This window comes from Zootoca vivipara, chromosome 2, assembly GCF_965207765.1.
Source record: "Zootoca vivipara chromosome 2, rZooViv2.hap1.1, whole genome shotgun sequence".
NCBI classification, from domain to species: domain Eukaryota; kingdom Metazoa; phylum Chordata; class Lepidosauria; order Squamata; family Lacertidae; genus Zootoca; species Zootoca vivipara.
The window spans coordinates 80422025-80435135 of record NC_142584.1 but is presented as its reverse complement, the minus strand read 5'-3'; the positions used below and the strand labels follow the sequence as shown (position 1 = coordinate 80435135).

The following is a 13111-nucleotide window of genomic DNA, read 5'->3' as shown; positions in this document are numbered from 1 at the left end:
CTACTCTTCAGGTAAGACCAATTGTTCTTTTTGCATAAACTAAAGGATCTGAGTATTGTAAAAATAGATGCACTGTTTTGTATTAATAGTATTACTTTGCTGGAGGAAAAGACCAATGCATGTTTGATATAACTAAACTTGTCATGCACTTGCAATTAAAAATGATCAAGAAGAAGAGGGTCAGCATTATTTTCCTCAATGGTTCAGGAGGTTTACTGTATACGCACTTATGTTGTATGTGGGATTGTTCAGTAAGTCTTGCGAAACGGTATTTAGAGAAAGTGTGCAAATATGGGCAAGGATCACAGAATCAGTTTTCTCTGAAATAATAGTTGGCAATGTCTCCATACAAACTGTTCCTCTCATCTATTTGTATTTGTTACAAAACATATTCGTACGTTACCAAAACACATACTGCAATTGGAGCCTAATCTCTAATATGTGCTTTACTGTCTCTGACACCCTTCACACCAAAGTGCTCTGAAATATAATGCAAAATAGCCAAGGGCAGTACCGCCATGTACATTCTCAAGTAAAAATAGCATTGCAACACTACCAGTTTTCCTGAACTTTTCTCTGCTGGCAATTCGTTTTCAGACATGTTTAAACTACAAGCAAGCACGCTGCTTCTGTCCTCAGTAATCTTTGGGAATCAAAATGAGCTTTGAAAAAATAAGGACTAACAAATTTATTATAGCAGAGCCCTTTGTAGACTACACTCCACTTCATAATATTAAATTTGTTAAGTCTTTAAAAGAGTCAAAGGACTCTGTTTTTGCCACAACACTCTAAATGGTTATCCAATGCAGGTTGAAAGTGAAGACAAAAGCTTTTGTCTATTTCTTATGCTTACCTTATACCATTTTTTTCCTCATGAAATTATCTGCACAGCAAGGCAAGTGAAGAAAAGAAAAGATCCATATATAGCCATGTATACTTCTGCTAAGTTTCACCATGGTACCTTATGATATGGAAGAAAGTCCATATTCACATTTAGCAGGCTGTTTAAGAAAAATCAAAGCACAATGGAGTTTCATCTAATAAAGCAAACCCACCACCTTTGTTTCTCCGACTTTTGACTTGCCATGTCAGACAACCGGTCCGAAGACTTGCACACCAGAGTCACTTCATGCTTCATGCTTCAGATTCTCGTTTCTTCTTTCCATCTTCTCCCAAATCACTGTCTTCTGACTGACTACTGCTAAGGACTACAAATTGTCCCTCTCCAGTGCTCTGGTTGGCTCTACTAGAAGCAGCTATTAGCCGGCTTTGCTCTTCCAAATCCTGAAAGAAGGCATTCACTTTTAAATGGGACTTTCCATTGTAATTGCATTTATACAGATTTATGCTGTTGAAACACTTGGAATACCAGTGTAGATTTTGATCACCACATCCCCCAAAAGGTATTACAGAGCTGGGTAAGGTGCAGAATGGGTAGCCTACAAAGGAAGTTTACAACAATGTGAGATTTTTGTTTTAGAAAAAAGGTGAACAAGGGAAGTAAGGGAAGATACGATACGGTTTTATAAAATGATGCATGTTATGGTGAAAGTGATATTAGAATCTGGAATTGTCATTCAATGAAGTTGAATACTGAAAGATTCAGGAAGCATTTCTTTACACAATGCACAGCTAAAACTATGGAATTTGCTACCACATGATATGCAGTAGCCACCAACTTTTACTTTAAAAGGAGATTGGACAAATTTATGGAATATAAGGCTATCGATGACTGCTAGTCATGATGGCTGCATACTATCTCCAGGATCAGTGACACCATGGCCCAGATTCAAGGGATCTTAAGCATTAGCAGAAGCCACTGCCAGGGCTCCCTCAAGAGCTTTCCCTGCCTCCTTTCACTTTGCCTCCCTCAAAACCACTCCGGAGAGTCAGGAGAACTACTAAGAAACTTTATAGGGGGAAGAGAGTGCGGACTGTTCTGTCTGGCAAGCCAAAATCAGAAGGGTGTGATGCTGCATTTCTCACCATGTCTCTGAATACCAGCTGTAGGAAAACAATGAAGAGGGCTATTGCCATCATGTCTAGTTTGTGGGTTTCCCAGAGGTATCTGCCCAGACACTGTGGGATAGGATAGGCCTTTGGTCTAGGGCTACTCTTAATGATCTTATGTATAATAGTGCAATGATTTTCAACAATAAAAGACTAGCATGAATTTTACTATAGCCACTAAACCACAAGTTATAAAACTGTACAATTCTTGGAAGACTCCAGGGCATGAAGACAACCAGCCTCCCACACTGCTTGCCTTTTCTCCAGTAACTAGTTTTCAATGCTTCTCAACGCAGATGTTCTACAGGTCTCAATGAATTCACCCAGTTCCCTTTTAAAACCATCAAAGTCTGTGGTAATCAGCATATTTTCTGGCAGTGAACACTAAACCTTCATTATGTGTTATGTGAAGTAGTGCTTTCCCTTGTCTATCCTAATGTACTGCCATTACTGTAACTTCATTAGGTGAATCCAAGCTCCAGTGTAAACAGGGAGAAAAATCTACCCGCTTTTTTAGCACTTTCATCTCTGAAGGCCCAAGCTCATGCAAATTCTAAAACTAAATTTGCATTGCGGTTTAGTCATTAGAACAAATCTGTTTTCCAGGTATTTTCCAAGTTATTTTCCAGGTAAAACTTTGGCAAACAACATACCTTTTCTATTTGTTTCTGTTTACTGAGTTCTTTTTGTTGTTTCTCTTTCACTCTATCCATTTCTTTCTGCTTCTCCGATGTTCTGCGATCCTGGAAAATTAAAAATGGCACAGCACATTAATAATTGTTAAAGTAATTTACAGTACTACATCATAAATACTTGATGAAAAAATGCATTAGTATGTTACAGTATATATGTTCCATGGAAAGGTTCACTTCAGAGAACTGATGAAAGTAGCAAATATTTTTAATATCTGCTGCTGCCCTTCAAAATAAAGGAACTGCCTGAGTGATTCTGCATGATTCTTCTGCACCATCAGATTACAGCAGAAAAGCAATAAATCACCAGACCAAATAATTTCTAGACCTGACACTGTTGGCAACACTACCAAATACTAGTTTGAAAAGGAATTTCCTGCCTACTTTACAATGCTCCAAGTTTTTTGTTGCTTTTTTAAACGAAAACTGAGCATGATTTCATAGTGACCACATGAAGCATGTTCTCAAAAGAGGGTAGGGATTTGTAAAGCCAAAAAACTGGAAAAGTGGTTTCAGGCAGCATGTCTAGTCCTTAATTTGAGACAATGGCCTTTAAAGGCTTAAAACTCTGTTCCTGTAAATCAGGGATGTCCAACCGGTTGATTGCCGGTGACTGGCTGTTCCCCCTTTTCTCCCCAAACCCATAAAAACGGGGCTTTCCTCCTTCCTAAAAAAAGCTCAGCAACCTTGCCCTGTAGCCCTAAAAATTGTGGCTTTCCCCCTCCCTCAAAAAAGGTCATCAACTTTGATCTGAACCCCCCCAAAATGGGGGAAGATCACTGCCAGTTTTTAATTCTGTAAGTAGATTGCAGTCTCTTGGGAGTTGGCCACCCCTGCTGTAAATACATTCCTGTTCTCTAGCTCAGGGTGGTTAAATGAGGAGCCACAAAGAACACTTCTACCGGTAATTTTGTTTTGAAGTTAATATGGTTTTTCTTCTCCAGCTCCCGATAGCTAGCAACTCATGACAAATGCAATGCAGATCTTGATTGCTTTACTAAACTGTTTACTTACAGGTATCTCTGTAAAAGTCAGTGATATGGATGTTCCATATCAGTTAAAATTGGAATTAAAAAGAAATCATAGATTATAATTTGCAGCTTGCATCAGAAAAGTTTCTGATGGCCTAAGGAGTGATCTACTTTAGCATCTTTATTTTACTTGTGTTTAGTAAACAAAACTAAAAAACTTTCAAACTCCCAAGCTTGCTTAATATATTTCCAATTGGCATCCATTCACTGTTAATAAAGAACTTATGAAACAGAAATGTTTCTCCAGAAAAAAAGCACTGGAAGAAATGCAGCCCCATAGCACTGGTCATAGTACATTTAAGAAGAAACTGGTTACAGAACATGCTAGAAATGGTTAATAGGCAAAATATATTGTGTTATTGAAGATGCCTAAACTGATGGCCTTCAGGTTCCTTTCAGCTCATTAATTCTGTGGTGCCAACAGAATGCATACATATTTTACATCAAATGAAAATCTTACCAATTCAGCATGAAATGCAATCTGTTTTGCAAGTCCCACTGAGTCACAAATCTAAATGGGAGGCGGGAAAGGAACACACAGTCAGTAAACATGATCAACTGTGACCATCTTTAAATATATAATTAAATCACATTGCTGCAAGTATAGAATAGTTTAGCATATTGGAGAACTTTAGCTGGAGCACGATAAATACCTTTTCCCCTTCATTATTTGATTCGAATATATAGCAGACTGAAGTTGGTCTACTGTCTGCTCTCCCTGCTGAAGTCCGAAGCACAAATCCAAAAAGGCGTTTGTTTTCCTGGTGTGTGGCATACAGAACTACATTTGGCAATGGAAACTGTTAAGAAAAAATGATAGAACTTTAAAGTTCATTGAATACCAGATAAACATATTTAATATTAGTTGCTGGGCCTGATGGGAGTTGTAGTTCAGCAACATCTGGAGGCCAATGGTTCCCCAGATCTGATTTATAGGCAAGGAAATACATGCTTAGCACCAGGCATACCATGTACTTTGCAACTGCTGTTGTAACTTATAAGTGTTATAAGTTACAAATGCTGGTGTAAATGTGACACTACTGAATGGATGTTATATGATAAATATGTGGAACCTGAACCTGTTAAGTTGTGGTAAAAGTACACATAGTAAATGGGAGGTAAGCTTGAGTGCAACTTATAATTTGTCAGAAAACAGAAAGTGTACTGGTGTATTATGAAGCATGTTTCTATAATTTAACTGCTTTGATTTTAGCAACTCACCCTGAGTCTTGTAACTTGCGTCTGAGGATCAATTAACCTAGAAGTGTTAATTTAAGAAACTATAAGTTATGATACAAAGAAAAAAAGAGAACTGTAATTAAACACTGACAAATGTGCTGGTTTGGAATGAGAATACTTACTTTAAACAATCACATGTGACCAACAAATGTGATTCTGTCATTCTGAAGATGTTGTGTATAGCTCGAGCTGCTAGTATTTGGCGCATTGTTTCATAAACAACATCAGGACTTTCATCCGACTTCACCTCCATGGATCCAAGGAATCTTACAATAAATAGCTGATGTAGGATAGAATCTGGAGCAAGCACATATTAAACAAAATGATATGAACAACGTCTGGGCTTTCTAGAAAACCAGTGGCCTTGGTCTAACAGAATAACAATACCCTGTCCCAATTTTCATACATTTAATTCAAATTTCAATTACTTTAAAAGGATATAGCAAATCTAAGCTTTCCCCAATCTAAGGGGGGGGGGGGGGAGCCGCTGTCAAATGAAAGTTGTGCTTCCTTGCCTTTGGAGATGTAGGCAGGAGTGTGCAAATCTAAACTTATTATATAGTTTAACTCTGTAGATCATGACATAAGTACAAGATTGACATAGGTTAAACAGGACATGAGATTCTCCATCTTGAACCTTGCTTGACCTTGGTACAAGCCTGATACTGGCCTCATCTCAGGAAATACTTCATACCTTGCAAATCAAGCTGCTAGCAAAGTCTATGCAAACTCCTGTATGGAGGCCTTCAAGCTAATGGTATAGGAGGCAGACAGAGAGATGGTTCACTTCATCGCTCACCATCAAAAGTCTTTCACCCTTTTGTCAAGCAAACAGGATGGCCAGCTTTCAGTTATTTTTTCCTTAGGCTGAACAAGGTGTGAAATGGAAAGGAACACTGGGGGAACACTAGTCTCACCACACTTCCCTACTAGGAGGCATTAGCTATGAAAATTATTAAAACTCCAACTAGGAACTGTTTAATTCTATTCAGGCTCAATTGCAAAAGTGTCTGCCAAGACTTTTCATTGACACATTTAGAAGAAGGAGGAGGGGGCTACAGAGTTTATAATTAAATACAACTTCAATTTAAGTACAGTTTTGCTCTACCTTCTGTTTCTGATTTGGTTCCTCCAGATTCTCCAAATGGATTTGTTCGTCTGTCAATAATAATAATAATAATAATAATAATAATAATAAAAGTGATTCTTGCACACTGAATCCCAATAATCTAATTCTGTATTGTAACAAAGCAATGATCAAGATTTTAAGATCATGTGATGATACATGCAACAATGGGTTTCACAACACAGAATTACTGAAGATCTAATCTACTGAAAAACTGCTGAAATTCAGTAAAAATCAAGTGAAAAGATCAGTAGCTTGGAGTACCATACCAATGTTTTAGATAGAAGATCAAAAGCAACCCATGAGAAATTTTTATGTACCTCAATTCTAGTAGCACTGGACACGTCTCCCTTATTGTCTGCAATTTGGTTTCCCCATTTTAAATTGCTGTAATATGTATTTTATCTTCTGTAAACCACATTTGAGTGTCACAGAAATTATTATCAAATAAAGGATTGTGAGCTTTAGTCTGCATAGGCTGAGATACATCTGTGGAAGGCATTATATCTTGTAAATCAGCAGCATTTGCTTCAGTTGTGTTTTGGCACTTGTACATCCTTTGTTGCTCTTATCTTACCTGCCTGCCTGCCCTGAGGATTTTGCTTGGCCAGGTTGATCTTCGCTTACTGGAGAAATAATGTCAAATTGTATAGGAGTGTCAGGTGCAACAAGAGAGTCCAAGGAAAGAGCTGATAGAGATGCTGAATCAGATCCCAAAGACCCAGTGCTGCTAGTACGAGTCGTGGGAGGACGAGCCTGTCTAAAAAAAACATAAAACCACACATATAAGAACAGAAGGAATTGTCTCAAACTATACAATGTTTTATGTTTCAGTGGATTCTGAGGAAATCCCTAGTCATCATCATTGTCATCATCAATAACACTGCAGAACTCTGAGGGCACCGATTTATATTACAGGTGTGTCCCCCACTTTTCTTGCCACATAATTGTTTGCTCATTTTGGTGTGTCTCCATGGATGCCCTATGAAATAGCCTGGCATAGATTCAGAAAAATGTACAAAACTCCTGTTCGGATGATGCGTGTTACTTAGGATAGCATCTCTTAACATGATATCCAATATCCATTGGTTTCCCCTTTTAAGAATTTGTCCATTTCAGAGTACAATCAAGTGGAGTTTCACACTTTTGGAGGAAACCTGAAACAGATTAAACTGGCCATAGACTGATGGTATTTGACATGTCTAGCTTAACAGTCTCAGACTTAGTTCTCACATGATAAAGCTGTGTAATCACTTCCTTCCCACTTACCAATCTGAAACTACCTACCAGTCATCCCACTTCAAGTCAGTATGATGGTCTTAAATAAACAGTTTCAGGATTGCAGAAACACCCTAAATCAGGATTGCCAATGCAGTGCCCTCCAAATGCTGGACTACAATTCCCATAATCTCTGCCCACAGGCCATGCTGGCTAAGGCTGATGGGAGTTAGGCTTTGAGCTGTCTTCAGACGTTGTTGGACACCCATCTAACAGTTACCCTCACCATCACTTCAGAAATCTTAACAGAATGGTCATGAAGAATAATAAGCTAGGGCCTAAATAAGATAATGTGATAATTCCTCAGATCATGTCCAGGTCAAACAGGCTATTAAAGTGACATACCTACAGCATCCATTCCATCAAGCTGTAAGAGAAGTATAAAGATAGGACTGCAGCTCCTTTCCATTAGCTCTGCTTAAAGACAAGGAACTTTATACTTCTCTCCAAATGTTCCCATTCCTATTTTCTACAATATCTTTGTAACTTAAGAATTAGTGTCCAAGCTTGCTTTTTAAAGAAATTAAATATTAACTGCAGCTGGAACTCAATATTATGAGAGTTATCCCACATACCATTCTCCCAAATAGTACCTACTAATACATCAGAAACACTTAACAGGGCAATTGGAAGCATCAACCCTATCAGCAAAGATGCAATACTGAAATGACTAAATTGCATGGAAAATTACTTGATACAGCTTGCATGGAAAATTACTTGACACTCTGTCTTAGCCTAACTTTCAGGCTTGCTAGAAGGGAAATACAAAGCAGAAGGGGAAGAACATCCCAAACCCAGTATGCTAGGACAGTTTTAGAAAGAGCCAAGTCAACAAACTTCACAAATCCAAATTGATACTGAGACAAATCAGAGAATTTAGATTATCAGCAAGCTCTCCCTAAAGCAATAGGAGCCACTTCTGCAATAAGAGACCATCAATGAAATGTTTTTACAAAGCTGACTTTGAGAGGAAATGCATGGCAATTCATTGCAAGCTTTAAGTAACCTTCAATGATATTTTAAATCAACCCCAAATAACAATCCAAACTTCCACTGGCTCCTGGAGGAATAACCAGGACTGACTGAACATAATCTTTAAATAGTCTGCAGTTTTACAACTTACACAGTTGGTCTCATGCTCTCATGTCTCTGCTGGAAGGAAGGAGAGGGGGTAACAGCTTCTAAAGCCGACTGATTTACACGTGCAGCAATTTCCTATGTTTGCAAGGAAGGGCGACAAAAAAAGGAGTTTCCTTTCAGTTAAATTTGAATATACACTTCTCACAGACAGTCATATAGAAGCTGTGTGCCAACTGTATTTTACCCTCTCAAAATTATTTTTATAAATAATTATATTTAAATCTTTACCTTGCTCCATTGTAAGCATTTTGGCAAATGCAGTAGACACATAAGGGAGCAAATGGCACATTTCTAGAATAAAGAGCCTTACTGTACAAGAAAAGAATTCACATCTCAGAGCTGCTTCACATATTTCTTTCCCCAATACAGAGTGATCTTTATAGTGAAAATGCAAGTTATGAACATCTAAATGACAGCAGAGGTGTATTTATCACATACTGATTATGAAGCTGATAGATACAAGCATCCCCCTCCCTACTTACATAGGTGTTATGTTCCAGGCTGCTGTGTGAATAAGCAGAAATTGCATTAAGTGGGGAGCACCCTCTAAATGGCCTGCCACTTTTTCTCCAATCCACACCAAAAACACTGTTTCCAGCACTGAGACCAGCTGGAACCTGGAGGATGCGCAGAAAAGTGGCTACTGCTGCTGCACTACTGCACACACCCGCTGTTAGGTGGGGAGGCTGAGCTGCTTAAACAAAGCCCCCACTGTGCCTCCAGTCTCTTTGGGGCTTCCACCACCCTCACTGGCGTCCTCTTTGGGCTCCAGGGAGAGTCTCCTTGCAAGCTACAAAGACTCTCCAGCTCTCTCCCACCATTTCCAGGTTTGAATTTATTTATTTATTTATTTACCAGCGCTACATATATACATGGTCACACACGAGTCAATTGTGTGTAAGGGGGGGGGCTGTATAGTGTTTCTTTTCTTCCAATCTTATTAATTTATTGGCTGGGGAAAGTATAAAATATTTAAAATGGAGCAAATAAAATTAATCTTGGATAATTGAGGCTGTCTCATTATCAGTACTCTAACAAGTTCCATTCATTCTCTCCAGTACAAAGCATTACATTTGATTTCATAATGGCTGAGAAGGAGAAACTCCATGAAACTTTCCCCTGCACAATACAATTTGTATCATTTTCTAAAGACACAAGTGCAAAATTATAGGTAAATTTTAGTAAATGATTTTTGCCATGCAAGCCTTTGGTATGTCAAGGATTCGTTTACTTATAGCTTCAGACTTTATTCCAAATTATGGTGAAGAAGAGTTTAGGCTTGCACAATGAATGAACTGACAAATCGAAGTTACAGTTTTAGTTGTGTCTTTGAGGCAGCTACAACACTGAAACAGAAAAGCTGAACAAATGGAAAACAAAAGCAAGCAAGTAGCATCATAGTATGCTTAGAAAGCAGTGTAAGTTGCTTTAAATCATAAATGTAGGTTTAAACCTGAAGTTTCATACTCCGTACTAGAACTAATGTATAAAACACTCTTCTTAATTTCCCAGCACAGACTGGATTAGGAAAGTTCATTAAAACACAAATTTAACTTTTCATTTATGTTTATAAATAAAATTTAGTCTGACATTAGAAGAAATAAATCACCTTACCTCTGGGTTTTCGCTTAGATAGATCTGTTTGGAGATGTTGTTTATTGTACATATCCACTGAAAAAGAAAGCCAAGAGGTGCAACTAAGTTTAAATTAGTGCAAAACCTTCTTCCACATTTTTACTCCATTTTCTCCATGTAATTTGTTTCCTCTACATGTTCATATTCAACTTCTGAAGCAGCTCATTTTTCAGGGAGTTTAAAAATGTGATTCATCTGACCACATGGGGGAAACAATGGAAAGTTTAATCACAGGAAACCAACAGTATAGAGTAGGCACGTCCAACAGATAGCTCGTGATCTACTGGTAGATCACTGGACGTCTGTGGTAGATCACCGATAGAACATTGGCTCACCTCAAAGAAGCTCAACAGCTTTGACCTGAACCCCTAAAAAACGGGCCTCCCTACTCCCTAAAAAAGCTCAACAACTTTGACCCGAACCCCCCAAAAGGGGGTAAATCACTGTCAGTTTTTAACTTTGTGAGTAGATCACAGTCTCTTGGGAGTTGGCCACCCCTGGTATAGATTCCAGATAATGCTGTTTTTAAAATAAAAATTGAGCAAGCTGTTCATACCTGCTCAAAAATACAAAGAGTTCCTTACAATAACCTATTGAGAATACAGTGGTACCTCTACTTACGAATTTAATGTGTTCCGAACGTACATTCGTAAGTCGAAAAAAATTGCAAGTCGAATCCCATAGGAATGCATTGGGAGAAAAAAATTCATAAGTCGAAGCAACCCTATCTAAAAATTCGTAAGTAGAAAAAATCCTATCTAAACCGCATCCAAGATGGCGGACGGAGCTCCGTTCGTAAGTAGAAACATTCGTAAGTAGTACCACTGTACTCATTTCAGTTGTTCATAATGGTACACAGAATAAGACTAATAATAAGCTGAAGAATTACCTGTTGTAGAATTTAAGGCCCCTGGACCATCTGGGCTCTGGCCACTTATAACTATTAAGCACCCAATTCTGATATTTGTCCAATTTCATCAACATCCATGTGAAACTGCCAGCATAATGTCATGACACATTACCTGACTGATAGCAAGCAATTGCACACTGGGGCAGTAAGAGGAATCAGAAGCTGTAGCGAGCTAAGTTCCAACCGATAAAGGGTGGTTTGTTCAGCACTTTTTATTTTCATATTTGAATAATGGTTCCTCCTTATGACACTGACAGCTGTACAAGCCTTTTCTCCTCATTTTGAGTTTTTGGGTGCTTCGACATAGTGGCAACCCTATAGAGGGGCAATCCTGGAACCTACACTTTTGTCATTTAGGTCCTAGGTGAAAATTCATCTCGTTGCCCAAGCTTTTCTTGGATTACTTGGAATTTGGTTGGTTCTGGGAGGGAGAATTCTAGTTATGACTCTGTGGGTACTTTTGATGATGCCATCTTTTTATCTGCTATAATAAGGTGTGCTGAATTGGTTTTACTGTGGTGGTGTTTCACTGTGTACTGTATTTTAACCTGCTCTGATTGGGGCCACAGTCAACTTTGTCAGATGCTCATCTCTTTAAGTCTTTGAAGCGCCACAAGACAACCTGTAATTTTAGCACTCATTCTTGTGCAGCAGTTTACCTCTTCATAATCTTTTCTGCTCTCTGCCTGAAGAATTGAAGACCTGGCAGAAAAGTAAGCAAAAATTAACAGATTTAAATGTATTTCTCAAGGGAAATGATATGATATATGATATATATGATATGATATAATATGATATGATATTTGAATTTTGATACTATTTAGGCAGTGTATTTCTTTACTAAATATAGGACTGACACTTTGCTTCTTTCTAAACTATGGTATAGATAAAACACTCCAGATAAAATACATTCCAGGTGTATTTTTCACATTTGGAAAGTTTATCTATGTGCCATGGGGCTTACCAAGTCCTGGGGTGAATAGTACATATCCAGCTGCGTCCATGAGCTAAGCAACTGAGACAGCCTCTCACTGATACAAGGGAGAGGTAAAAGTCAGCCATCTTGAGGTGTCTATTTTAACAAGAATTTGGCCCTGCCTGGGGTTGTGCAATACTGTCATCTCAGTAAAGGAACAGAGGTGGCAGGCAGGCAAGCAGCAGATAATGAAGAGTTCAGTAGAAAATAATTTGGGGCTAGATAAACAAAAATAATTTTAACTAAGAATCTAAAATGGTAATATACCCAATATAAACATTTATTTTAATGAGCCTACTCCAAATAAAGCTTGAATACAGCACATCCTCATTTTTGGACTACAAAATTTACTTAAGATTTCAGTACACAGAATGTTATCAAGTCCTGATCAACTGATTTGATTAATATAAACACTTTGGATTTTACTAGAAATTTTACATGTCTGCCATTTTCTCCAATCTGATGGACAAAAAATGAAGCCTCCCTCCCTTCCATCCACACACACACTCTTTAATAATCTCCCCCCAACCCAAAGTGCTTTCAATTTTCTCTCTAATCGTTGCATTAGTTAAAACAAAAGAAACAAAATACAAACTTTTTGCCATCAAAGGAGGTTATCTGAAAGCAGTATCTTCTGTCTTCACAATCCACAGCCATTACTGAACAGTTGTCTATATCCATAACAAGTCCTCCAGCTACATCACCTCTTGCCTGACTCATTAGGTTTCCACCCTGAGTGAAGTAAAATTGTCTGTCCCAGCTGGAAGACACCAGCCCCGTTTTACTGAAATAAGAAAAGAGATTAACTTAATATTTTACTAGCTAGAGGCAAGCATAGGCAGGTATCTCCACATGGAAGAGCTTTCACAAATCCAAGTCCTGGTGTAAAGTTCATATCATCACTTCCCAATCTAACAAGAGTGTGCATGGCAGCTATTGTATCAGTCAAGTGCCTTTTACCAGCTTTGGTTGATAAGACAGTTTTGGTCATTCCTGGACTGATATATAGCTGTGCCACTGTGGTTCTGGCACTGGTATCCTCAATGCTGAATTATTACAATGCAATACACTCTA

The 13111-nt window shown here is 38.2% G+C and overlaps 1 protein-coding gene across 3 annotated transcripts in view; it reads right to left on the bottom strand.

The window, feature by feature from the left end:
* Nucleotides 1-341: 341 nt before the first annotated feature.
* Nucleotides 342-13111, bottom strand: part of APPL1 (adaptor protein, phosphotyrosine interacting with PH domain and leucine zipper 1) — a 33842-nt gene continuing 21072 nt past the window's right edge. For all 3 annotated transcript variants that reach the window (XM_088662309.1, XM_088662310.1, XM_035106372.3), the window contains exons 11-22: nucleotides 12633-12821; nucleotides 11721-11763; nucleotides 10131-10187; nucleotides 8500-8591; nucleotides 6676-6858; nucleotides 6081-6130; nucleotides 5095-5269; nucleotides 4955-4991; nucleotides 4387-4533; nucleotides 4194-4244; nucleotides 2664-2753; nucleotides 342-1284 (exon numbers count right to left, since the gene is read on the bottom strand). In XM_088662309.1, the coding sequence (XP_088518435.1) occupies nucleotides 1135-1284; nucleotides 2664-2753; nucleotides 4194-4244; nucleotides 4387-4533; nucleotides 4955-4991; nucleotides 5095-5269; nucleotides 6081-6130; nucleotides 6676-6858; nucleotides 8500-8591; nucleotides 10131-10187; nucleotides 11721-11763; nucleotides 12633-12821 (1264 nt within the window). In that variant the 3' untranslated portion in view covers nucleotides 342-1134. The remainder of the gene's footprint in view (nucleotides 1285-2663; nucleotides 2754-4193; nucleotides 4245-4386; nucleotides 4534-4954; nucleotides 4992-5094; nucleotides 5270-6080; nucleotides 6131-6675; nucleotides 6859-8499; nucleotides 8592-10130; nucleotides 10188-11720; nucleotides 11764-12632; nucleotides 12822-13111) is intronic.